At 41.5% G+C, this 27,287-nt stretch overlaps 1 protein-coding gene across 2 annotated transcripts in view; it reads left to right on the top strand.

The window, feature by feature from the left end:
* Positions 1–24,504, top strand: part of LOC119521551 (WT1 interacting protein) — a 51,161-nt gene extending 26,657 nt beyond the window's left edge. The window contains exon 8 of one of the 2 annotated variants that reach the window (XM_037819934.1): positions 24,091–24,504. In XM_037819934.1, the coding sequence (XP_037675862.1) occupies positions 24,091–24,168 (78 nt within the window). In that variant the 3' untranslated portion in view covers positions 24,169–24,504. The remainder of the gene's footprint in view (positions 1–24,090) is intronic. The other variant, XM_037819936.1, reaches the window with a different exon arrangement.
* The last annotated feature ends 2,783 nt before the right edge of the window (positions 24,505–27,287 follow it).

Genomic DNA, 27,287 nt, shown 5'->3' with positions numbered 1-27,287 from the left:
ATGGCCTGGGGTGGGGAGGCTCTTCCTGACCTCCTAGGAGGAGATCTGTGGGACACTGTCTCCTGGGGTAACAGGACCCACTTCAGGCAACAGGTATTCATCAAATTCCTGGTTTCTGGAGACAGAGGCACCAGGAAGTGTCTGGGATGCTGGAGAATCTGGAGATTTCAAGGGAGAACACAGTCGGTGCAGGAGGCAGTCCCTCGTTTTCCATCTTCCCTCTCTGGTCCTTAGGGTACCACTGGGCTGTCCTGCCCAAGCCTGGACTGTGTGTCACAGTTGGGGCCTTTCCTGCAAGAAAGGTTACCCTGGAGGGCAGAGAGGCCCTGGGGGCCTCCTCAAGGACATCAGCCCCTTCTGGGCCTCCTGGGGCTGGGTGGACTGTGGCTCTGATACATCTGGCACCTTGGAGGGAGGTGGTCAACAGGGGTGTTTGTGTACCTGTGACACACTCACCTGTCTGCCCAAACCGCTCACCTTTTCCCTCTCCTCTTTCTTCCTCCCTTCCTCCTTCCCTCCTCCCTTCTGCTTTTCCTTCCTCCTTCCTTCCCTCCCTCCCTTCCTGCCTTCTTCCTTTCCTTTCTTCCTTTTCTCTCTTTTGTTTTTTAAACATATTTAAAGAGATTATTATACTTGTTCTGATTGGAAAAGACAGTGACTCATTGACTTTTGGGTGGAACAGCTGGTGGATGGTGTCCCCATTCTCCTACATTGGAAAGACAGAACAGGTTTGTGTGGACGTTTAAATCTAAAATTCTGTTTAGCCAAATGGAGATGTCAACTGTCAAGTCAACTAGGCAATTGGATATATGAGTTTGGAGCTTAGGGGAGAAGTCAGGGCTGAAGAGAGTACATTTTGGAGCCATCAGTTTGTAGCAGTAGTCAAAGTCATGGTACAGAACAAGACTGCATGCGAAGAGCTTCAGACAGAAAAGAAAAGTGTGTGTTGGTGGGGAGCGGTATCAGAGCCCATTGAGATGAAGGGAGTGAAGGAGGAGGAGACAGCAAGAGTAGCCAAGTCTTTGGAGTTTATTGGTAGGGGCTGCAGCGGCTAAAGGGGGCTTTTGGATCAAGAGAGTGTTCTTTAGGGTGGATGAAGCTGAGGCATGTCTGAGGCTCATTATCCCTGCCCCTGCCCTGTGTGTCACGACACCCACCCACCACATGCGTAATCGCAAAGTCACCCTTCTCTACCAGACCTCATGCTCCATGGGGCTGGGGACTATGGCTGCAGAGATCACTGCTGTGCCCAGCCCCTTGCCCGGCATCTGGCTCCTCCTCAGGAGCTGGTGAAATACCTGCAAAGCACCTAGAACACTGATGATGCACAATTAATACTGTGGAAAAGTGAGTTATTATCTGGGTGAATGAATGTGAGAGAAATCATTTGTGCATTTTGTGCATGGGGTGCCTGTGTGGGACAGTGTCTGTGCAAGTTCAGTGAGGGTGGGTGTGACCTGTAGGCGTGGCACCTCCTGAGTCTGTGAGCTATGTCACTGTACACCTGGGGCCACAGGGTGGGTCACATCCTAGAGTTGGGGCCCAGTATGTGAAGCTAGCCAGGCTCCTGCCTTCGAATCCCTGGATGGGTGGTCAAACATCTATCTGGCTATCTGGTTCACAGGAGGTCAGATCAGCCCCCTCCCTGGAAGGGGTCACCAAGACAGCTACAGACCCTCTGCCTGTTGCCCCCAGGGCCATGTCAATATTGATGGTGGAAGTTTGGGGCTGGGGCTCTCTGACCAGACTTCTCCATCAGAAACTCTGTACCAATTGAACATTAACTCCCCATTCCTCATCTTCACCTCTGCCCCTGAACTGTATTGTAGTTTCCAACTATGAAATTTGCATATTCGAATTATTTCTTATCAGTAAGATCATACAATATTTGTCCTTTTGTGTCTGGCTTTTTTCACTCAACACATGCTTTCAAGGTTCATCCATGTTGTCACATGTATCAGGACTTCATTCCTTTTTACAGCTGAATAATAGTCTATCATATGTATATACCACATTTTATTTATGTGATGGTTAGTTTTATGTCAGCTTGTCTAGATGATGTCCAGTTGTTTGGTAAAACACTGGCCTAGATGTTGCTGTGGAGATATTTTGTAGATGGAATTAGCATCTACAGTCAGTTGGCTTTAAATAAAGATTACCCTTGATAATGTGGGTGGGCCTCTTGCAATCAGTTGGAGACCTTAAATGCAAAGTAAAATGGACAGAAGAAGGAATTCTCCCTCAAGACTACACCCTCAACTGCTTCCTGAGTTTTCAGCCTAAGGAATTTGGACTCGAGACTTCCACATCATCTTACCAGAATTTCCAGCCTCAAGCTTGCCCTATGGAATTCAGACTTGTGAGCCCCCACAATTGCGTGTGCGTATTTCTTATAATAAATCTCTTTATATAAATAATACACACATACACACACACACACACATACATATAGATGTATATCCTGTTTTGTTTCTCTGGGTAAACCTAACTAAATACAGGTTTTTATACCAGAAGTGGTTCTAGAGGAACAGAATCTTAAGGATGAGTTTTGTGAATTCGTTTTTTGATCTGGTTAGATTTAAAGGCACTAATGACTCTTTCTTGTGGTAAAGAGGACTCTGGTAGTCCATGGTGTGATGTGGCAATAGAGCTATGTAAAATATCGTCATAGGATATTCCTAATCAGATACTCGTGACTGTGTATTTGATGCCTTAGAATATTTATGTCAGACTAATGAGTATAGTGAGATTGGTTGCACCTAATTGCACTGGAGAAAGTGGAGGAAGAAAAGAATGAACTCCGGGCTTCGGACTCCCAGCTCAAGCACCCCATAAATGACATGAAAGTTTCTTTGTGTGCCTTGAAAGAAGCCCTTATCTCTTGTTTCTGAAAACCAAATCCAGAGTCTCATTGTTTAACTGAATAACCATGCAAATTGAATTCCTAACCTTGCTGGGGGCCTGCTATTAGAGTGAGTATTGATTGGGAAGGAATGGAGACAGAAGAGAAGCCTGAGATGAAGCTGGGGACATTAAACCTCTAAATTCTGCTGAGTCTTCTTTGCCAGTAGAAGCAGCCCTTCCATCTCCATCCAAGGTTAACTTGTTTTATCAGATGAACCTGTAAGGTAATCGGCTGTAGATGACTAGCAAGGCACTGCTAATTCTCTTCAGGGCCCACTCCCAACACCTCTTTGCTTACAGACCTATAACTAGACTGATGTCCCAGCAGGCCTCGAAAGATGAGATATAAAGTATGACGCCATGAAGAGGTGCACTACATTCCAAAAGTACTCCATGGGTTTTCCAATTTATATAGACAGTAATCTAAGGAGTATGTATGGGAATGGATTTTAAGGGTGTGGGGTAATGGTGGAAGGGACGTAAAGTTGGATCGGACTGAATTTATTGATATGGGTCTTGTGATGGTTAGGCTCATGTATCAACTTGACCAGGTTTTGGTGCCCAGTTGTTTGGTCAAGCAAGCACTGCCCCAGTTGTTACTGTGAGGATATTTCATGGACTTAGATTATGTGTAAATTGCTTGTATCTATGGTTGATTACATCTACAATCAACTGAGGAGATTGCCTTCAACAATGAGAGAAGTCTCATCCAACCAGTTGAAGGCTTAAAAAGGAGAACTGATGATTTCAGCAGTCAGAAGAGAGAATTCCCATCTCTACTTCAGTCAGCCAGCTTCTCCTGGGGAATTTATCAAAAACATTCATTGGAGTTCCCAGCTTGCAGCCTGCCCTACAGAATTTGGACTTCTCCATCCCCACAGTCACGTAAGACAATTCTTATGAAAATCTCATAGTATTTACAGATACCTCCTGTTGGTTCTTCCCTAGAGAACCCCGACTAATACACACCCATTAAGTGGAGACTCTGGATTCAATGTTGTAGCCTAAGGGGTTGGTTAGAAAGGGGACTAACAGTTTCTTTGGTTGTTTGGTTGAAATATGGACCAAAATACGGCCTACACTAAATGAACTTGAAATGCCTGAAGTATCTTGGTATAATGTAATAAAAAGGTATCCAAAGCTTAGAGAGATTGGAATATTACAGATTTATCATGTAAGACCTGCTCACCGAACCCTGGTGGGTGCCCAGAGACTACACCTTTCAGCAGGGCTGTGAGGAGTAAATTTGTGAAGAAAGCCTCAGTGTCCTTGAAGAGCTCTGTGGTCACTGTTCTCTGTAGGTCAGAAATTACTGTGGGAACTGCTGCCACTGAACTGTGATCCTTAAATGCAATGGGGATAATTGGATCCTGGGGTGGCAGGGGCCAAGTGGTGGCATTTAGTCACCAAAGACAAGGTGAGCAAGTTTACCTTAAGGGACAGCAGACTCAAAGCAGTAACAAGAATAGTCTGACTCACAGAGACCTGAGGCATTGGCTAAATTGGTCATGGGATACTTAGAAGCAAAATACCAGGGCAGTCTACTAAATTCTTACTTGGTCTGTATAAATGAAAAAGTTGTAGGTCAAGTGAACATAAGTCTTTAATGACAAAAACAGAGACATGGCCCCTCTAACAATTCCCAGGCTTGAGACAGTTTACAGACGCAGAACCCCTTGGATGAAGAGGAGGCCAGGTCCCCTTAAGGAAGGACCCTGTTACACTGACAAAAATTTATACTGTTCAGCTTCTTCCCAGCCTTCCCCCAAAAGACCTATGGCCTTTTATCAGGGTGATTGTGTACTGGGAGAAAGAAATATGCAGGCTTTTGGGGGATTACTAGACAATGGCTCTAAACGGACAGTTATTCCAGGAGACCTAAAACATCACTCTGGTCCACCAGTCAGAGGTGGGGCTTATGGAGATTAGGTGATGGATGGAGTTTTAGCTCAGGTCCATCTCACGGTGGGTCCAGTGGGTCCCCGGGCCCATTCTGTAGTTACTTTCTCAGTTCCAGAAAGCGTAGTTGGAATAGACGTACTCAGCAACTGGCAGAATTCCCACATTGGGTCCATGATATGGGTGAGAGCTATTATGGGAGGAAAAACCAAGTAGAAGCCACTAGAACTGCTTCTACTTAGGAAAATAGTAAACTAAAAGTAGCACCATGTTTCTGGAGGAATTGCAGAGGTTCATACCCCACTTGAAGTATGCAGGTACAGTGATTCCCCCACATCCCCATTCAACACTCCTTTTTGGCCTGGGCAGAAAAGAAAGGATCTTGGAGGATGACAGTGAATTACCATAAACTTAACCTGGTGGTGACTCCAATTGCAACCACTCTTCTAGATGTGGTATCATTACTTGAGCATATTAACACACAACCTGTTACCTGGTAAGCAGCTTGGTCTGGCAAATGCTTTTTTTCTTAATACCACCAGAAACAGTTTGCTTTCACTTGGCATGGCCAGTAACACACATTCACTCTTCTATCTCAGGTATATCAATTCTCTAGCCCTATGTTATCTGGTTTACAGGAACCTTGATCATCTCCCTCCAAAACACATCACACTAATCCATGATATTGATGAAATTATGCTGAATGGACCTAGTGAGCAAGAGGTAGCAACTACCATAGATTTATTGGTAAGACATTTGTGTTTCAAGGGAGGGAAACAAATTCAACAAAAGTTCAGGAGCCTTTAGCTTCAATGAAATTTCTAGGCATCCAGTGATGTTGGGCGTGTCAAGTTTCCTTTCTAAGGTGAAGGATAAGCTTTTGCATCTGGCCCTTTCTACAACCAAAAAACAGGCACAACATCTAGTTAGCTTCTTTGGATTCAGAGGCAGGACATTCCTCATTTGGATGTGCTGTATTGGCCCATTTGTCATCTGACCTGGAAAGCTGCTAGTTTTGAATGGATACCAGAAAAAGAGAAGGCTAAGCAAAAAGACCATGCTGCTGTACAAGCTTCTTTGCCACTTGGGTCATGTCATCCAGCAGATCCAGTGGTGCTTGAAGTGCCAATGGCAGGTAAAGAAACTGTTTGGAGACTTTGGCAGAACTGTATATGTGAATCACAGCTCAAACTCTTGGGATTTTGGAGCAAAGCCCTGCTTCCTCTGTGGATAATTATTCTTTTGAGAAACAGCTTTTTGCTTGCTATTAGGCCTTAGTAGAAACTGAATGCTTACCGTGACCTACCAAGTTAGCATACAACCTGAGCTGCCCATCAGTGTCTGATCCTCCCAGTTGGTAAGGTTGGGTGTGCACAGCTGCACTCCATTAAATGGGAGCAATATTTAAGAGATCAACCTTGAGTAGGCCTGAAGATGCAAGTAAGTTACACAAAGAAGTGGTCCAAATGCCCACGACCCACTCTTCTACCACATTACCTTCTCTCTCCCAGCCTGCACCTATAGCATCTTGGAGAGTTCGCTATGATCAGTTGACTGAGGGAGACAAAACTCAGGATTGGTTCACAGATGGTTTCTCATGATATGCAGGCAACACCCAAAAGTGGGCAGCTACAGCACTACAGATCTTTTCCAGGATGTCTCTGAAGGACAGTGGTCAAGAGAAATCCTACCAAGGGTTTGAAGCAGTGCACCTGGTTGTTCATTTTGCCTCGAAGGAGAAATGGCTGGATGTGCAATTGTATACCAGTTCATGGGCTGTGACCAGTGGTTTGGCTGGATGGTCAGGGACTTGGAAGGAATATGATTGGAAAATTGGTGACAAAGAGGTCTGGGGGAGAGGTATGTGGATAGACTTTTCTGAATGAAAATGTTTTTCTGGTGAAAAACATGAAGATATTTGTGTCCCATATGAATGCTCACCAGAGGGTTACTTCAGCAGAAGAGAATTTTTAATAATCAAGTGATTAGGATGATCTGTGTGGATACCAATTGGTCTCTTTCCCCAGCCACTCCTGTCATTGCCCAATGGGTTCATGAACAAAGTGGCCATGGTGGTAGGTAGTGGAGGTCATGCATGGGCTCAGCAAAATGGACTTCTACTCACTGAGGCCGACCTGGCTACAGCCACAGCTGAGTGCCCAATCTACCAGCAGCAGAGACAAATACTCATTCCTCAATATGGCACCATTCTGCAAGATGATCAGCCTGTTACTTGATCATGTGGTTGATTACATTGGCCCACTTTCATCATGAACGGGGCAGCATTTTGTTCTTATTGAAATAGACACATCCTCCAGATATAGACGTGCCTACCATGTACACAATGCTGTTTCCAAAACTACCATCCATGGACTTACAGAATGCCATATCCACCATCATGGTATTCCACACAGCATTGCTTCTGATCAAGGAACAAATTCCTATAATAATTCTCATAATATTTACATTATATATATGTATGTATATATCTGCTGTTGTTTCTCTTTCCCTGAGAAACTGACTATATTGATTATCTGAAGAGATACCTCCGAGGAAAAAAAATCAATATTCAGTAAGGTGTTCCCAAATTTGTTATATATAAGGCTTCCTGTGCCCTTTTGAAACATATTAAGAATAGACTTCTGCATTAAAATTTTCTAATTGCAAATTAACACATGTTCATTGTGGAATATTTGAAAATTTAAAATAATTCACTATTTGCAGAAATATTCTAAATAGACTTTTGCCTTCTAATTGTTGGGAAAAAAATGCCTTGTTACAGTGTGAAAATATTTTCCATGTCAATAAATATTGTTCTACAAGAGTGACATTCAAACAGTTTTTATCTTAGTTACCTTTTATAGTCTTAAAATTTGGTGAGTATCCCTAAAGCTTTTTTTTTTAATTCATTTTTATTGAGATATATTCACATACCATGCAGTCATACAAAGCATACATTCAGTTGTTCACAGTACCATTATATAGTTGTGCATCACCAAAATTAATTTTTGAACATTTCCATTACCACACACAAAAAAATAATAAGAATAAAAATTAAAGTGAAAAAGACCAATTAAAGTAAAAAAGAACACTGGGTGCCTTTTTGTTTTGTTTTGTTTGTTTTGCCCCCATTTTTCCACTCATTCATCCATACACTGGACAAAGGGGAGTGTGGTCCATATGGCTTTCCCAGTCACATTGTCACCCCTCATAAGCTACGTTTTTATATAATTGTCTTCAAGATTCATGGGTTCTGGGTTGTAGTTTGATAGTTTCAGGTATCTACTGCTAGCTATTCCAATTCATTAGAACCTAAAAAGGGTTGTCTATATTGTGCATAAGAGTGCCCACCAGAGAGACCTCTTGGCTCCTTTTGGAATCTCTCTGCCACCAAAGTTTATTTCATTTCCTTTCACATCCCCCTTTTGGTCAAGAAGATGTTCTCCATCCCACGATGCCGGGTCTAGATTCCTCCTTGGGAGTCATATTCCATGTTGCCAGGGAGATTCACTCCCCTGGGTGTCAGATCCCACATAGGGGGGATAAAGCTTTTGTCTATATATTTTATATTTCAATATTTACTGTATTAGAAATTAATACTATGCACTCATATTTATGTTACATATTTTAAAAATAACAATAATAAATTCATTACATTGTTACAAAAGAACATATTCTTGTGAAAATTTCTACATTTTTCAAACATTTGGTGAGGAGTGGTATTGTTTTACATTTTTACAATTCTTTTAAATGTCTGGCTTAATAAAAGATAGCTAAATTCTCATATTTGCATCTATATTTAATCTGTTGTGATATGTTGTTTCGGTTAAAGTACATGAAAAAACCTGAACTTATCCAGATATTGTAGCTTTTTCAGATAATTGCGGATATTGTTCTTTGATTGCTATACCAAAACTCAACACAAAGTAAGTTGTTAAAAATTGGTTGCCAAGTGGAATCTGAAATTATATTAGTGACTATCTTGTTGTCTGATCTATCTTGTCTGTTAATATTCATTGGTCTGTCTTGACTCTGAGTGGATCTTCTACCCAGTTGTTTTTTTTTTTTTAATCATCCATTGGTAATTCAAAGAACATTGGTTCCCTAAGTTCTGCAGATCTTCCAAATGTCAATACATTTCATTATACAATATTGAGAAATCATATTTTTCAGTATCTACACTGATCATCAGAAAAGTCTAATATTGGGAAGCTGTCAAGCTCACAGTGGCAGATACAAGTTTTCCAAAACCATGAGATTTTATACTTTATCATTGGCTACAAATACTGTCAGTAATTTTCCTGGAACTGACAACATTGATGTCACTATTTCAAAGCATTTGATGCATATTGTCTTATTTCCCTCCTGGAAAAATGGTGGAATAGAGAGAGAATAGCAGGGCTCACTCTTCTCCCAAAGCAGTGAGTGGATAGGCAGAAACTGTCCGAGTCAACTGTTCTGGGGCTTTGGAGACCGGGGGAATTCTGTGCAGCATCCAGGGAAGTAGGATGAAAAGACTGAGCAACAGTGGTGAGAATCTAATTCTACCTGGGGTTCCTGGGTACCCACCCCAACCCTTGAGGAAAACAGCTTTGGGAGGTCTGATCCATGTCTGCTGGGAGTCTTCCACCCCAAGTACAGATGGGGACACAGCGCAGTACTGATCCAGCTATTGGCCAGTGAGTTTAGACCGCTGGATCCCACTGTTCTAGCCCAACCCGATAAGGTGCTGCTGCAGCATTGTTTCCGCAGTGTCAGAGGCAGAGCTGGCAAAGGACTAAAAATAGTCTGCCTTCTTCGTGCTGAGGGGAACAGGTTGCTGAATAGCACCATCTGTTGGGCAGTTCAGGAAAGTGCAGCCTTGGGAATCTGAAGAAGGAAAAGAAAAGGTATTTGGAGTCTTTCCTGACCCTCTCCCCAGGGCCCTTTGGATCTGGTCGGTGGCTCCTGTGCAGGCCTTGTTTTGGATGGGAAGTATTGGTGAAACAACTGTCAAAGAAAAGCCTTAATACAAACCCATTCAACAACAAAATCCTAGACCAGAGAAACCGACTTTCAGAGTAAACCCATCAAGATAGTCAAATGCCCAGATATCACAAAAAAATTACAAGCCATACTAGGAAACAGGAAGATATAGTCCAAAGGAACAAATTAAAGAGTCAGAGAAGATACAGAGTTTGGAACAACCAGTCAAAGATGGTCACACAAAGATGAAGGAAAATATGGCTAAGGAGATGAAGGATATTAAGAAGACATTGGATGAGCATAAATTTCCCTCCTGAACATTTATTTCAATTTATATTTCCACCAAAAGTGTGTGAGACAGATGTGCCGAGGGAAGCCACAGTGATCCTAAGGGAAGGGGTTACACTGACCCAGGCTAGAGAGTATCATAGTGACACAGTCTGGTCAAATCACTGTCATCCCAAGGACAGGGGTCACATGACCAGGACTAGGGCAAAGAGTGGCCCCAAGGGCAGGATCAATACGATAACCCATGATTCATAGGGAATGGGAGCCAATGGAAAAATACTCTCCTCTTTATTCCCTTGGGAAGATGGCAACTGGGACACATTTGATAAGTCTTCTCAGAATGTCTCTGGGATCAAGTGGCTAGGAACTATTAGTGATGGCCAACTTGGCAATGCATCATTTTGCTGGCACCTTCCCTTCCCTGTTTCACTCCCCTTGTCTCAAACTCCTCCTTGGGATTACACTTCCAAACATAATACTTGCACAAAAGCCATTGTCAAGGGTCTGTTTTTTTCATGAACCCAAGTATAGTAGTCATATATTGTTGTGTAATAAACTACCCCTAATGGCCTCAAAACTTAGTGGCATAAGACAATAAACATTTATTTTACATGGTGTCTGTGAGTCATTAATTTTGGCTGTAGCCTAGCTGTGTGTTTCTGGCTTGCATTCTCTCTTGAGGATGCAGTGAAGATGTCAGCCAGGAGTGCAGTTATCAGATGGCTTGACTGGGGCTAGAGGATCCCCTTCCAAAATAGCTCACTCATATGATTAGCAGGTAAGTGTGAATATTGGAAGGAGGCCTGTTTCTTGCCATATGGACTTCTCTTTAGGACTGGTTGAGTGTCCTCACAATGCAATGGCTGGCTTTCCCAAGAGTGAGTAATCCAAGAAGAGAGCAAGACAGAAGTTACAATATTTTGTATGATCTAGCCTTGGAAGTCACAGACTATCATTTTCATAATATACTACTGATTATACATGTCAGCTCTGGTCATTGTGGTAGGTGGGAATACTAGATGTGAATACCAGAAGGCAAGCATCACTGGGGGAGGGGAGCATTTTGGAGGCTGGCTACTACACCAAGCTAAGACAGGGTCTATGATGAGCTCCAAGGCACCAAATAATAACTTGCAGAGGGGAGGAAGCAAAGAAATTTAGAAGATAGTCTAATCAGGTGGGAGGAAATCAAGAAGTGCATGGAGTTGCAGAAACAAAAGAATAGAATATTTCAGCTGGGAGGGAGTAGTAAACTGAAATTTGCCAAGAGAGGTCAAGTAAGATGAATTTGGAAACATAAAGACAGGCAGTGATCATGGTGGTGAGCATTGGGATGTTGGGGACAAAAGGCAGAATGTGATGGGCTGAAAGTGAATAGGAGATGAGAAAGTGGAGAAGTCTTTGAAGAAGTTTGAATGTGAGGGATTGTAGAGCTGTGAATGAAGGAGGGCTTAGGAGGAATTTTTTAAAGGTGGGGTATACTAGAGGGGGTTATTGAAGGAAATGTTATGATAGAAAGGGAGCCCCATGAAGGAGGCGAAAGAGAAAAATCTATGGAGATGAAGTGCTCATAGGTTTGGGAAGAATTCATGAGGCTAGAGGGCAGTTATGTCCCAAGTGCCCCTATGAGAGGAAAGTAATGGATTTACAGGCAAGACAGTTCTCCCCAGGGATAGGATGGAGATGCTCAATGAAGAGGTTGAAAGAAGGGGACTCTCATTCTGGAAGAGAGATGAGAGGGCCTGGGGACTGCAGAATGGGCTGGAAAGTAGGGAGGATACAGATAAAATTAGCTCTGGGTTTTAAAAAAGTGTTCTAATTTCCCTCAGCTGTCTCCAGCGCTTTCTTAGGTAAACTCTCCTGCAAGATTGTGTGGTGGGGAGTGTTGGGACCAGACACCCCCATAGCTGGCATTGCTTTTTAGGAGGAGGATGACAATTTTGTGGGTTTTTGCCAGTGTCCAGCAGCAAAGAAAGAAGGGTCCAGGGCAGATACAGAGCCAGAGGGGCAGCCTGTGCTGCAGGAAACAGGCCACCAAGTGTACATTCTCTGGAGCAAGCATGTGTCAAGAATCTGAGCAGAAAGTGGACCTGGGACTGTGGGTGGACTGAATGGAGAGTTAGGCTGATACTTGGTTGCAGTTAGAAAAGCATATGCTGGAGGACAGAGGGGAGGTGCAGTTGGGAAAACGGTTCCCCTGTGGACTTATTTCAAAGTGGGGTGATCAACGGTAGGTCAGAAGCAGAGGTGTCAGTGTGAGAACCAGACAAAGCAGGCTGAGGAATGGAAGTAAATGGTGAAATCAGACCTTGGCTGAGGGCTGGCAAGGGGCTGTGGGTGTCTTGAGCTCCTGGACAGGGAGTTGGCAGGGACGATGACACACAACACAAGGCAGCAGCACATGGTGCCATCAGACAGTAGCAGAGGAGGGATGAAGGGCTGCAGGGGCCAGAGTAAGTCACCAGGCACATGGACTAGAGCCAGGTCCCTTGGCCAAGCCCAGGTGCCTGGTCTTGGATGACACACTTCCTTGGGACAGCCCCAGAACCCTCATCAGCCTGAGGCTGTGGCTGGAGTCCAGGGTGACATCTGACATTTACTTCTCTGCCTTTAATTCTGGCTATTTATGAAGCTTGACAGTCTTCCAGCTACGCCACAGTGCCAATGAGGATTTCTGGGCCCCCTCAGCCAGGCCCCTCCTCCCAAGCCAGGTTGGCAACTCCTCAGAATCTGGTCATTGGGACTTAGTGGCCTCCACATGATGACTGTGGTTTTCAGCCAGGGACCGTTGGCCCTGAGGCCAGGCTGGGGCATGGAAAATGTCCCTGTCCCCAAACAATCCATTCCTCACACAGTTCACCTCCTTTGCCCTTCTCTGGCCCTAGGAGGTGTGGAGTCATACTGACACTGGGGAAGAGGAGCCCCCCAACTGGAGGCAGACCTAAGGATTGTGGGGTAGGGGTTTGGAAGATGACCCTTTCTGCCTTTTCTGCCTCTTGGCAGAGGCAGACACCTGGCTCTGAGAGTGGAGCAAGAGAGCCTGCTGACCAGGAGTGATCCCAGCCAGCCGAGGGACTCACGCTGAGGGGGTGGGTGTGGGTGGGGACGATCACCCTGCTCTGGTGGAATTACGCTGATATAATTTAGATTCTTCTTCCCACCCACTCTTTCCTACACTGTCTTCCCCTTTTCTCTTCTTTATCCATTTTTCTAGCTCTCCCCCATCTTCCTCTCTTTCTGCTTCCTTCTACCTTTCCTCCTCCATCTCTCCTTTCTGTTTCCATTTCTTCTTTTACCTTTTTTCTTTTCCCTACTCCCCTCTCTACCCTTTTCCTTTCTGTTCTGACATATAACACATGCTCAGAAAAGTGCATAAAGTAGATATCTTCAGTGATTATTATAATGCAAACACTTAGATAACCACCACCTAGTTCATGTAAAGAACATGATTAGTGCCTCAGATGCACCCTCCTTCCCACCCAGATATAACCACCATCCTGACTTTTGTTGCTTTAGATTATGGTTTATTACCTTAATGTCATGACCATACAATAACTTTTAATTTTGCTCTCTTAAAAATTCATAGACATATGATCATATCTATATATTCTCCTGTATCTAACTTATTTTGTTCAACACTATGTTATTGGCTTAACTTATGTTGTTCTCTGATGCTGCAGTTCATTTATTTTACATTCACTGTTTCTTTCCCACCCACTCTTCCTTTCCCTGTCCTTCCCCTTTCTTTCTGTTTTTTTTTTTTTTAATTTTGTGGTAATGTATATGACAGAGAATTTTCCATTTTATCCAATTATTTCATATATTTATTCCATTTTATCCAATAAGTGTACAATTCAGTGATATCAATTACATTCACAATATTGTGCTACCATCATTACCATCCATTACTAAAACTCTTAGATCAGCCCAAACCATTAAGCACATTGTTTTGATAACTGTAGCCATTAAGAACATTGTTTTGATTACTGTAGTTTTGTAGTATGTTTTGAAATTGGGAACTGTGAGTTTTATAACTTTTTTCTTCTTTCTTAATGAAGTTTTGCCTATTCAGAGCTCCTTTCCTTTCCATATGAATCTAATTATTGACTGTTCCATTTCTGCAAAAAAGAAAAGAAAAGAAAATCTGCTGGAATTTTGATCAAGATTGTGTTGAATCTGTAAATCTAAATCACTTTGGGGAGTATTGACATCTTAACAATATCAAGTCTTCCAATCCATGAACATGGTATGTCTTCTTTAATTTCTTTCAGCAATGGTTTGTAGTTTTCAGTGCACAAGTCTTTTATATCCTTGGTTAAAGTTATTCCTAGACATTTTATTCTTTTAGATGCTATTTTAAATGGAATTGTTTTCTTGAATTCCTTTTGTATTGTTCATTACTGGTGTATGGAAACACAGCTCATTATTGCCTGTTGGTCTTGTAACTCAAAACCTTGCTGAATTAATTTTTTCACTCTTGTAGTTTTCTTGTGCAATGTTTGTGATTTCCTAAATATACGATCATATGTTGTCTGCAGAATGGGGGAGTTTCATTCTTCTTTTCCAATTTGGATGGCTTTAATTTTTGTTTTTCTTGCTTAACTGCTCTGGATAGAAGTTCCAGTACAATGTTGAGTAGCAGTGATGAAAGTGGGCATTCTTATCTTGTTCTTGATCTAGTGGGAAAGCTTTCAGCCCTTCACCATTGGATGATGTTAGTTGTGGATTTTTTCATATATATCCTTTATCATGTTTAGGAAGTTTCCTTCTATTCCTGGTTTTCTATGAACACAGGCTGTGGGATTTTGTCAAATGTCTTTTCTGCATCAATTGAAATAGTCATGTGGTTTTTATCCTTCATTTTATGAATATGGTATATTACATTGATTGTTTCTCTTACATTGAATCCTTGCATTCTTGGAATAAATGCCCTTTGTCATGTTATCTAATCCTTTTAATGTGTCATTTGATTCAGTTGGCTGGTATTTTGTTGAGGATTTTTGCATCTATATTTATAAGGGATATTTGTCTGTAATTTTCTGTTCTTGGGATTTCTTTAACTGACTTTGGTTATTAGGGTAAGGCTGGCTTTATAAAATGAGTTAAGAAGTGTTTCCTCCTCTTTGAAGAGTTTGACCAGGATTGCTGTTAATCCTTCTTTAAATGTTTGGTAAAATTCACTTGTGAAGCCATCTGGTCCTGTGCTTTTTTATTTAGGAGTTTTTGATTATTGATTCAATTTCTTTACTTGTTATTGGTCTGTTGAGGTTTTCTATTTCTTTTCATCAGTTGTGTAATTTGTGTGTTTGCAGGAAGTTGTCTATTTCATCTAGATTATCTAATTTGTTGGCATACAATTGTTCATTATATCCTCATATAATAATTTTTATTTATATAAGGTTGTTAGTAATGTCCCCACTTTCATTTCTGATTTTAGTAATTTGAGTCTTCTCTCTTTTTTACTCTGTTAGTCTAGCTAAAGGTTTGTCAACTTTATTGATATTTTCAAAGAACCACCTTTTTGTATTTTTGATACTCTCTTTTGTTTTTCTTTTCTCTATTTTATTTCTCTCTGATCTAATCTTTATTTTCTTCCTTCTCACTTTGTATTTAGTTTGGTCTTATTTTCCTAGCTCCTGAAAGTGGGAGGTTAGGTTATTGATTTTAGGTCTTTTTTCCTTTTTAATGTAAGCACTTACAGCTAAAATTTCCCTCTGAGTACTGCATTTGCTGCTTCCCTTAAGTTTTAGTGTGTTATGTTTTCATTTTCATTCTTCTCAAGTATTTTCTATTTTGTCTTGTGATTTTTTTCTGTGACCCACTGGTTGTTTAAAAGTGCATTGTTTAATTTCCACGTTTGTGAATTTTCCTCTTTTTGTACTTTTATTGATTTCTAACTTTATCCTATTATTGTCCAAGAAGATACTTCATATGATTTCAGTCTTTTGAAATTTATTGAGGCTTGTTTTATGTCCTAACCTATAGTCTATCTTGGAGAATGACCCACGTGTTCTTGAAAGAATGCATATTCTACTGTTACTGGGTCTGCTAGTTGTTGTTAGGTTAAGTCTAGTTGGTTTATAGTATTGATCCAGTCTTCTATTTCCTTATTGATCTGTCTGGGTGACGGATCCATTAATGAAAGTTGTATATTCAAGTCTCCTACTGTTAATGTAGAGCCATCTATTTCTCACTTGAATTCTTCCAATATTTGCTTTGTATTTTGGAGGGCTCTATTGTTAAGTGCATATATGTTTATAATTGTTACATCTTCTTGTGATTGACCCTTTATCATTATATAATGTCCTTTTTATCACTTATATTAGTTTCTTAAAATTAGTTATTAGAGCAGTTGTAGGTTTATAGAAACATCATGCAGGAAGTACAAAGTTCTCATATACCACCTTCTCACACACACAGCTTTCCCTATTATTAACATTTTGCATTAGTGTGGTATCTTCACTACAGTTCATGAAGTAATATTATTACAATTATGCTATTAACTTTAGCACACTGTTTACATTGTTTTTTACAGCTCTATGGGTTTCTTTTTGCATGCATGTGTGTGGTAACCTGTGTACAATCAAAATTTCCCCCTTTCCCCCTTTTTGGCACACAATTCAGTGGTCTTAATTACACACAAAGTTATTCTTCCATCTTCATCAACCATTGCCAAAAATTTTCCATCACCCCAAAAGAAACCTTATACCAATTAAACATTAGCTCCACATTAGCCTCCCCCACTTGGCCCCTGTTAACCTGAATTCTAGTTTCTGATTTATGAATAGGCTTATTCTACTTATTTCATAGAAGTGAGATCATACAATATATATCCCTTTGTTTCTGGCTTAGTTCACTCAACATGATGTCTCCAAGGTTTACCCATGTTGTATCATACATCAGAACTTCATTCCCTTTTTACAGCCTAATAATATTCCATTTTATGTGTAGACCACACTTTGTTTATCCATTCATCTGTTGATGGGCATTTTGGTTGCTTCAACCTTTTGGCAATTGTGAGTAATGCCACTGTGAAATTCAGTGTACAAATATCTGAGGCCCTGCTTTCAATTCTTTTGAGTATATATGTAGAAGTGGGATTGCTGGATCATAAGGTCATTCTATACTTAACTTTCTGAGGATCTCCATACTGTTTTCCACAGTAGCTGAACCATTTTACCTTCCCACCAACAATGAATGAGTGTTCTTATCTCTCCACATCTTATCAATATTTGTTGCTTTTCATTTCTTTAACAGCCATTTTAGTGGGTGTGAGATGCATCTCATTGTAGTTTTGATTTGCTTTTCTGATTGCTAATGACTTTCAGCAGCTATTCATGTGCTTTTTGGCTGTATGCATATCTTCTTTGAAGAATATCTATTCATGTCTTTTTGTCTGTTTTAAAGTTGATCATGGGTCTTTCTGTTGTTGGGTGGTTGAAGTTCTTTATAAATTCTGGGTATTGAACCCTCATCAGATATATGGTTTCCCAATATTTACTCCCATTGTTTAGGTTGCCTTTTTGCTTTTTTGATAGAGTCCTTTCATGCACAGAGTTTTAAATTTTGATGTAGTCCCATTTATCTATTTTTTCTTTTGTTGCTCATACTTTTTGTGTAAAGTCTAAGAAATCACCACCTAACACAATGCCCTGAATCTGTTTCCCTATGTTTTCATCTAGTATTTTTAAAGTTTTAGTTCTTATATTTACATCTTAGAACCGTTCTAACTTTTTTGTATATGGTATGAGGTAGGGGTACACCTTCAATCTTTTACAGAATGCTATCCAGTTCCCTCAGCACCACTTGTTGAAGAGACCATTTTTCTCCACTTAGTGGACATGGCAGCTTCATCAAAGATTAGTTGGCCAATGACGCTAGTGTTTATTTCTGAACTCTCAATTTGGTTACATCAGTTTATATGTCTGTACTTGTACCTGTTTTGATTACTATAGCTTTGTAATAAGTTTTAAAGTCAGGAAGTGTTATTCCTTCAGCTTTGTTTTTCTTTTTCAAGACGGTTTTTCAGTCTGGACTGCTTGCCCTTCCATATGAATTTGGTGATTGATTTTTCCAACTTTGGTTGAATTGCATTGACTCTCTGAATCACTTTGGACAGAACTGACATCTTAACACTATTTAGTCTTCCAAACCATGAACACAAATGTCCTTCCATTTATTTAGGTCTTCTTTGACTTCTTTCGCCAATGTTTTGTAGATTTCCATGTACAAGTCCTTTATATCCTTGGTTAAATTTATTCCTAGTTATTTGATTCTTTTGGTACTATTGTAAATGGAATTTTAAAATTTCCTTTTGGGATTGTTCATCACTAGTGTATATAAACACCACTGATTTTTGAGTATTGCTCTCATACCCCACCACTTTGCTGAATTTATTATGTCTAGTAGATTTGTTGTAGAATTTTCAAGATTCTCTATGTCTAGAGTCATGTCATCTGCAAATAGGGAGAGTTTCATTTCTTCCATTCTAATCTGGGTGCATTTTATTTCTTTTTCTTGTTTAATTGCTCTGGCTAGAACTTCCAGTATGATGTTGAATAACACTGGTGACAGTGAGCATCCTTGTCTTGTTCCTGATCTTAGGGGTAAAGATTTCAGCCTTTCACCATTGAGTATGATGTTAACTGTGGGTTTATCATATATGACCTTTATCATTTTAGGGACTTTTCCTTCTATTACCAGTTTTCTGAGAATTTTTATCAGGAAGGGGTGCTGAATTTTGCCAAATGCCTTTTATGCATTAATTGAAATGATGTTTTTATTCCTTCCTTCTACTTATGTGGTGTATTACATTAATTGATTTTCTTGTGTTGAACCATCCTTCCATACCTGGGATAAACCCCACTTGATCATGGTGTATAATTCTTTTAAGGTACTGTTGGATTTGGTTTGTTAGTATTTTGTTGAGAATTTTTATATCTGTATTCATGAAAGATATTGGCCTGTAAGTTTCTTTTCTTGTGGTATCTTTACCTGGCTTTTGTATAACGGTGATCCTGGCCTCATAGAATGAGTTGGGAAGGGTTCCCTTCTATGCATTTTTTTTGAAGAGTTTGAGCAGTATTAGTGTTAATTGTTCTCTGATTGCTTGGTAAAATTTATCAGTGAAGCAATTTTGTTTTGGCCTTTCCTTTTTGGGGAGGATATTGATGACTGAGTGAACCTCTTTACTTTTTATTGGTCTGTTGAGATCTTCTATTTCTTCAAGAGCAAGTGTAGGTTGTGTGTTTCTAGGAATTTGTCCATTTCATCTAGGTTGTCTAATGTTGGCACACAGTTGCTGATAGTATCCTTATGAGCCTTTTAATTTCTGTTAGGTCTGTAGTAATGTCCCCCCATTCATTTCTAATTTTAATGATTCGTGTCCTCTCTCTCTCTCTTTTTTTTATCAGTCTGGTTAAAGGTTTGTTGCTTTATTCAAAGAATCAGTCTTTGTTTATGTTAATTCTCTCTATCATTTATTTCTGCTCCAATCTTTGTTGTTTATTTCCTTCTGCTCATTTTGTTTTTGTCCCCCCCCCCCCCCCGTACACAGGTTTAGCCCAGAGCACCTGGGAGCCCCTGGGTCTGGGTGAGAGGTACAAGGGGGACATAGTTGCAGACACAAATCACCCCCAATGAGTAGAGGGAGGTGGAGGTGGAGCAGGAGCTGCCAGTGTGGGTCAGGGCTTATAAGGAAGGCAAGGGGAAGGAGTTCTAGGCAGAGGAAACAGTATGCATCATGATATGGAGTTGTGAAACAGCAAATTATGCCCCACAAACAGCCAGAGACTATGATAGTATTGTACTTGTTTTTGTGTAGAGAGCTGTAGCTATTTATTTTTGCCCAGGAGAGTGTGACCTGGCCAGGGTAGGTTTTAGAGCAATGACTTGAGAGGGGTACTCGGCTATAGGAGGGGAGACCCAGGCTGGGTGAGATAACGGTGGTCTGAAACAGAAGAAAGGGGCAAGTCTGCAGTGAATAATTGGCAGGATGTGGGGATGGTTGCAGTTGGAAGGAGGGAGAGGTAAGAATTATGGGCAGCATGAGCTGATGGATGTGCTGTGGGACCACCAGCTGAGAGGACTAGAGGTGCCTGCACGCAAGAGCCTGAGATTTGGGGAAAGATCTTTGGCCAAGGGAGAAGTTTGAGCCTCACCAGCATGTGGAAGGCATTGAAACTTCCAGTGAGGATGGAGCCACTGGAGGGCTGGGGTGAGAAGAGAATGGATGACTAGGTTGTTCCAAATGTCTTTGATGCCACAGTATGTTCAAATTTCCAAATGTCACACATAGACTGTGATCTCAGGCACTTGTCATTCAGAGTCACTCACTGTTACACACCACACACATCAGATCCTGGCCAAGATGCCATCACACACAGAGCCTGTTCCCACAGGTTCTGGTTAGTCTAAGTTTTGAGGTCAAAGGGTCTGGGATAAATACTGAGAGTGGGGGTTGTTGTGTCCGGGTATACGGCTGAGAGTGACTGTGTTTAGTGTAACATATCTTTATGTCTCTGAGTGTATCACACTGTATGCTCTGGCGCCTGGGTAGGTCGCTGTTGGTGGAACTGTCAGTCACTTTGTGATGGAATTAATTAATCTATTGCCTGAGAAGATCCCATTTGTGTGCTGGATGCTGGGGACCCAATTCCTGCCCTTGATTGATCTCAGACTTTGGGTTAAGGGCTGGGAGAGGGGGTGCACAGGGCAGGGTCCTATAGGGGCTTGTGGGGGCCACTTGCCTAGTTTTGGAAGCTCAGGACAGGGGAAAAGGGAAGTATATTTCAGGCAGAGGGACCTGTGTGTCTGCTGGGTCCACAGGGCCAAGATGCAGGGACCTGTAGTCCATGAGGCTCCAGGGATATAGTAACCATGGATCACCCGTGAGCTTTTCTTCCTTTAGGTTGGAGCCTGAGGAAGAACTGCTGGGCGTGATCAACTGGGTAGTTCCTAATACAGCAACAACTCTGTCTTATAAGGGTATAGAAGGACTGGCAGCAAGATAAAGATAAGGACATGGAAGGTCCAAGCAAGATGAAGCTAAAGACAAGAAGCAGGAAGTTAAACCTCCCTCTAGGGCAGTGAGGAGGAAGATGGTGAGGGCGTCAACATTAAAAAAGAAGGGACAAGACAACCACATCCCCCAACTCTGTGCTGCCCCTCACTGAGCTGGACATTCAAGACAAGAGCAAGCAGCAAGTACACATGGTTCGTGTACCCTGCTGTGGTGGTTGAGGCTGGGCTGGGGGCTCTATGGTGGGTGAGCGGTTGGTCTGGCCCTTAAGATGTGCCCTGGACTAGGTGCCCAATGGGGGGGGGCAGGGAGGGCAGCACATGACTTCTGGCCTTTGTGTCTCCATTTTTCCTCCTTTGGGCAGCTCAATTCTGTTGGTGTGGGCTGGTGCATTTTGCAGTGTGAGCCTCTAAGTCTTGCAGGTGTCTGAAGCTGGCCCGGGGAGGAGGGGAGCCTGGGAAGGCTGTGTACATTCACACAGAAATATTTTTTTTAACCTTTTTAATTGTGAAATATAACATATATACAGAAAAGCGATAAATTTCAAAATACAGTTTAATAAGTACCTATAGAGCAACGTTCAAAGCGTAGCATGGGTTACAGTTCCACAGTTTCAGGTATTTCCTTCACAGAAAGATTTTTATGGCTGCCCCCTTTCAACCCCAGTTGCATCTTTGAGGATCACTAAGAAGGTCTTCCCTGTCACAGCCTGCCTCTCTTTTCTCTTATGATTCTTCTCAGCCACTCTTAGGTAGGAGCCCAACTCTCCTTGTCTTTCCTGCATGTTGTCAGGCAACATCAGGAGTGCAGATCTCCTCCAGCTGCTGGACTCCGGGAGCCATAAACCTGGTGGGACCCCTGTGGGCAGTTTGTCAGATGATGGGATTGGCTTTAGAGTGATGGGGGCAGGAACATTATGTTAAGGAGTCTTGGGCTAGAATGTAGGGGTCTTTTTTTCTGGTGTTGGGTTATTTCATAGAAGAAACATGTGCTTCCTGCCCAGGATGATGACTGTAACATAGATTTCCCATTTAAGGCTTAAGTCCTCTGTTTCAGGCTGGGTTTCAGGTTCAAGTTCTGGCTCAGCCACGCCCTAGGAGGAGAGTCTCATTTCTAGTCTCTGTGGGGCTCTGGGGGGCAAATCAGTGGTATCCCCCTTCTAACCCTTTCTTGGAACACATTATCTTGTACTCCTGCTAAATTCCCCCTTCGATCCTCTTCTCCAACTATTTTCCTTCTTCACCGTTTTGGTGAGATCTTAGATCTGTTACTGAACCTTTTCCCATTCTCTTTGTTATTGTGAAGTGATAACTTCTTAATTTTTGAAAAGCATTTTTGGTTTCCCTTTTGGTATAAATGTTTTTTCTAAATATAATTCTTTCTGCTAGGTTGTCTTTCTTCAGTCACTCCAGGGACCAGTGCTTTGGGTTCTTATTCCGAGTGATTTCTAGGCAGGATTGTCGATGCAGAGGGATTAGCCTGGATGGCTATGAGTTACAGGACAGCTGCTACAATTATGTCTCTGATTGAACACTGACATCAAATCACTTGTTTTGTGATGTGCCTCTTCCTCCTAAAAGCGAGGTATATAGGAATCCATTTTAAAAAAAGGGAGGAGGGGGATGAGAAGCAAGAGAGATTTCAATTACGCAGTGTTCTCAGTTTTCCAGTGAGGGGTATAGAAGTATATAAACCAGGGCCTCTTCCCACAAAGAATTTACAGTCGGTAGGGAGCAAGAAAGACACCATTTAACATAGACAAATGATTCCAGGAGATAATGTTCATGCATGTTTTGCAAAGTGCAAAACTTATACAAATATAGAACTAAGTACTGTTTCCATGGTGTTTTGATATATTTGAAAGGGCTCTGAGAAATAAGAAATACTGTTACTAGACAAAACTAGTGGTCCATCTCAACTCAAGATCCTTTCCAGCAGCACCAAAGGAAGTTATAGGGAGAGCAGAGGTTATGGTCAGATAATTTTTAAATCTGTAAACTTATGCAAAGCTTGAAACTACCACGGGGAATCTTAGGGATCCCGGTAATCAGTGAATGGAATAATTATATTTCCTTAACATTCACAGGCTAATTGCACATCCATGCAGAATTCTTCAAGTGGGAGTACATGAGAAGTTATTAATTTGCAAGTCTGACTTCCCCTTTCTTTGCCTTTCCCTCTGGTGCCTGCAATCACATGTATCACGTGACAAAGTAGTTGGGAATTGTTAAATTCTGACGGTAAGACAAAATCGGAGTTAAAGGCAAATGTTTAACCAATCATGTTCAAACACAAACTAGCGAATGAGAGTTTTCAATTCAAAGAGTCAAATATTCTGCATTTCTGAGAACTCTCAATTGATTTCGCATCCAGTGACTATTTTCACATTGTACTTTGGTACCATAAACTAAGTGGGTGTACATTTTTGTGTGTTGATTTATCACTAAACTATCTGAGTTAGGAAACTGAAAGAAAACAGTATGTATCTGTGTTTAATAAAAATCTGTTCATGAAAAAGGAGCCAGGTGTCAGTTTCCAGTGGGAAGAACGTTGTCACTGACGTCCCATAAGGCTAAATCTATCTTTATTTCTTGTTCTTTAGCAGATTCTGTGGTGCCATCAGGTTCCGGAAGTTCCGGAAGTTCATTAATAATATTGCAACACCCTCACAGGGCAGCTTGTCTTCTCGCCAGCATCATCAATCAAACCCAAGATCCTTCCATCTCTCTGGCCCTCACTGTGCATTCTCCTTCAGTTCCGATTTCCTCAGATCCGGACCCGGCTCACGGCAGCGCGGGCTTCCGCCGAGCCACACCCTCTGCATCCGGGAACCCTTCGCGCTGCCTGCAGATACCCGGATGTGGGTGACTCCGGTTGCTTGCGCCGAGGGCGATCAATATTTAAATTCCTCTTCTCCTCGGTTTGGTGTGGTCACCAAGGGAGAGGGTGTGAATGAGGGTGTTCAGTCCACCTTCTGGAACTGGAAGAGCTAGGGTTTTTTGTTTTTTTTTTAGATAGTGTCTTGGTTTGCGCCAAGTGCTCCCCTGCATGGAAGCGTTTCCATTTTGCGCGTGTTCCTGTCGGCTTCGTGAGGCCGGGACGCTGGAAATGAAGCCAGGATGGCGTCGCTCCCAGCTGTTGCCTGGCAGTGTGTGGAGAGACAGGTAGTTCCCGCCTGAGAAGCAGGTAAACAGTGTGCCTGCCCGCCCAGCATTCCAGGACTGAAGTTCCAGGGGGTCCTGAAGGACTCAGCCGGAAGGGGGCTATTTACTGCCCCAGGACAGAGCCCGTCACCCTCAGCCTGGAGTGGGGTGTCATCTGGAGAGACGCCCCTACCAAAATCAAGACTGGCAGTAGTTCCCAAACATTCTCTGTGTGAGGAACTCACCATCCTTTGGAAAAAATTAAATATGACTCCCAATTTAAAATTTTCTTCTTAAAAGCAACACGTGCTCTCCGTAGTCCATTAGGAAAAATTCAAATACTTCATTTCTTGTAAAACGTCACCTGTTTTCCTACTGGATATTTAAGACATTGCTTTTGTGAATCATGTAGGGATAAATAACATGGTAGCTATAAGCCTTTGTGCATGGCCTTAATCATGTACTGGGGGTAAAGACCTAAGTGGCGAAATGATCGGTCAAGGAATTTTTAATATTGTAAAGACTTTGATGCGTATTGCCACCGCGCCCACTAGAACAATCCACAGTAAGGGTGTGCCCCACACCCTCACCAACCAGGGGTATTGCCAGTGGAAAACAAAGTCTGTTCCATTTTGGTGAAAAAGTTTTAATTTGTGTTTTTGATTACTTGTGAGGGTGAACATCTTTTAGAGGTGATGACCATAGTGCTTTGTGTGTGTGTGTGTTTGTGTGTTGGTGATTTGCTTATTAATACACTTTCCCTGGTTTTCTACTTTGGGGTTTGTATATTCTTAAATACTTATTTTTTGAGTAACTTTTAGAATCAGTTCATCAAGTTATAAAAGAAAAAAATTCTTCCTAGAATTTCTGTTTGGGATGCTTTTAAGTTCTAGGTTAATTTGAGGATAACTGACACCTTTTAAATATTGAGTCTTCTCTTTGAGAATGCAGTCTGGTTCTTCCATTTATTAAAATATTATTTTTATCTCACAGTAAAGCTTTGTGGACTAGGATCATTTTTCTTGCATTTTTCCCATAATTAATTACTGCTGGTATATAAGGAGCTTATTGTTTTTAAGTTTATGTTAATTATATACCTGGTCACCTCATGAACTCTTAGGTTTTTTTGTTTTTTTTTTTTTAATTAAATTCAGTTTTATTGAAATACATTCACACACCATGCAATCATCCATGATATACAATCCACTGTCCACAGTATGATAACATAGTTATGCGTTCATCACCACAATCTATCTCTGAACATTTTCCTTACATCAGAAAGAACCAGAACAAGAATAAAAAATAAAAGTGAAAAAAGGACACCCAAATCATCCCCCCATCCCACCCCATTTGTCCTTTAGTTTTTATCCCCATTCCTCCACTCATCCATACCCTAGATAAAGGGGGTGTGATCCACAAGGTCTTCACAATCACACTGTCACCCCTTGTAATCTACATTATTATATAATTGTCTTCAGGAGTCCAGACTGCTGGGTTGGAGTTTGGTAGTTTCAGGTGTTTACTTCTAGCTATTCCAATACATTAAAACCTAAGAGGTGTTATCTATATAGTGCATAAGAATGTCCACCAGAGTCACCTCTCGACTCCATTTGGAATCTCTCAGCCACTGAAACTATTTCATCTCATTTTGCGTCCCCCTTTTGGTCAAGAAGATACTCTCAGTCCCACGATGCCAGGTCCACATTCATCCCCGGGAGTCATACTCTGCGTTGCCAGGGAGATTTACACCCCTGGGAGTCGGGTCCCATGTAGGGGGGAGGGCAGCGAGTTCACCTGTCAAGATGGCTCAGTTAGAGTGAGAGAGGGCCACATCTGAGCAACAAAGAGGTACTCAGGGGGAGACTCTTAGGCACCATTACATACAACTTTAGACTCTCCTTTGTGGTAATGAGCTTCATAAGGGCAAGTCCCATGCTCGAGGGCTCAGCACATCAAACTCCCAGTCCCAATGTTTGTGACAACATCAACACCAGTCCACGTGAGGATGTCCAACACATCCGCACCTTCCCCCAGATCCTCGGGGCTGGGGAGGGGGAGGCTGTAAATATATTTTTTATTATCTGCCCAAATTACTCTGGGATGTGTCACTATTTCACATTAACCTATACAAACCTACCAGGTCTCACTTCCTAGTCAAAGTTCTATGTAATTATGGTATTTGAACACACTGTACAAGTTAAATTGTTTAGAAAATATAGATCCTGTACCAAATAAACATCTCTTCCCTTGGTCTCACATGGAAGTTGAAGTTTTAAAACACAGTCAGTTTCAACCTTTATTCTTTGGCCTGGCTTGCCCTGGTCTTAACCAGACCTGCTTCATTCATATCACTAATTGAAGTCTGGGCTCTTTTTCAGCTTTTTTTTTTTTTTGACAGTGGCTGTATGCACTAATACTGACATTCATATCTGCCGAGCTCTAGCTCTGAGTTTCAGGTGTCTCAGAGATATGCATTGTTCCAGAGACCAATCAGGTTATACGCTAGGGGATCAGCATCTCAAAGTTTAGAGATAGGCATTACAATTCAGGGATAGAGTTAACTGCTGTAAGAGCTTACAATCTAGGGACTGTTACAATTATTGTGTCCACGTTAGGCTATGTTCTAAGATTCAGTTCTGAGTTTACACATTGTAGTTAGTCCATATTGGTGAGGCATCATCCCTCTCACCATGTTTTCTCCAACACTTTTACTCCTATATATATATTTTCCTACAATTTTATAGAGTTATATTCACATACCATACATTTATCCACAGTGTACAATCAGTTGTTCATGGTATCATCATAAAGTTGTACATTTATCACCACAATCAGCACTTGAACATACTGATTACTACAAAAAAAAATTTTTTTTTTTAGCAATAAGAAAAAATGATAAAAAGAAAAATAACATGTCATACAATACAATATACTACTAAGGACAGCAAATAACACCACTACCAAGAATCCCGTATTACTCCCCTATATCCCCTTCTCGTATACATTTAGCATTGGCGTATTGCCTTTGTTACATTTAATGGAGGTATATTACAATGTTACTGTTGACC

This window comes from Choloepus didactylus, chromosome 27 (genome assembly GCF_015220235.1).
Source record: "Choloepus didactylus isolate mChoDid1 chromosome 27, mChoDid1.pri, whole genome shotgun sequence".
Lineage (NCBI taxonomy): Eukaryota > Metazoa > Chordata > Mammalia > Pilosa > Megalonychidae > Choloepus > Choloepus didactylus.
The sequence above is the reverse complement of the archived record's forward strand: the minus strand, read 5'-3'. Positions and strand labels throughout refer to the sequence as shown.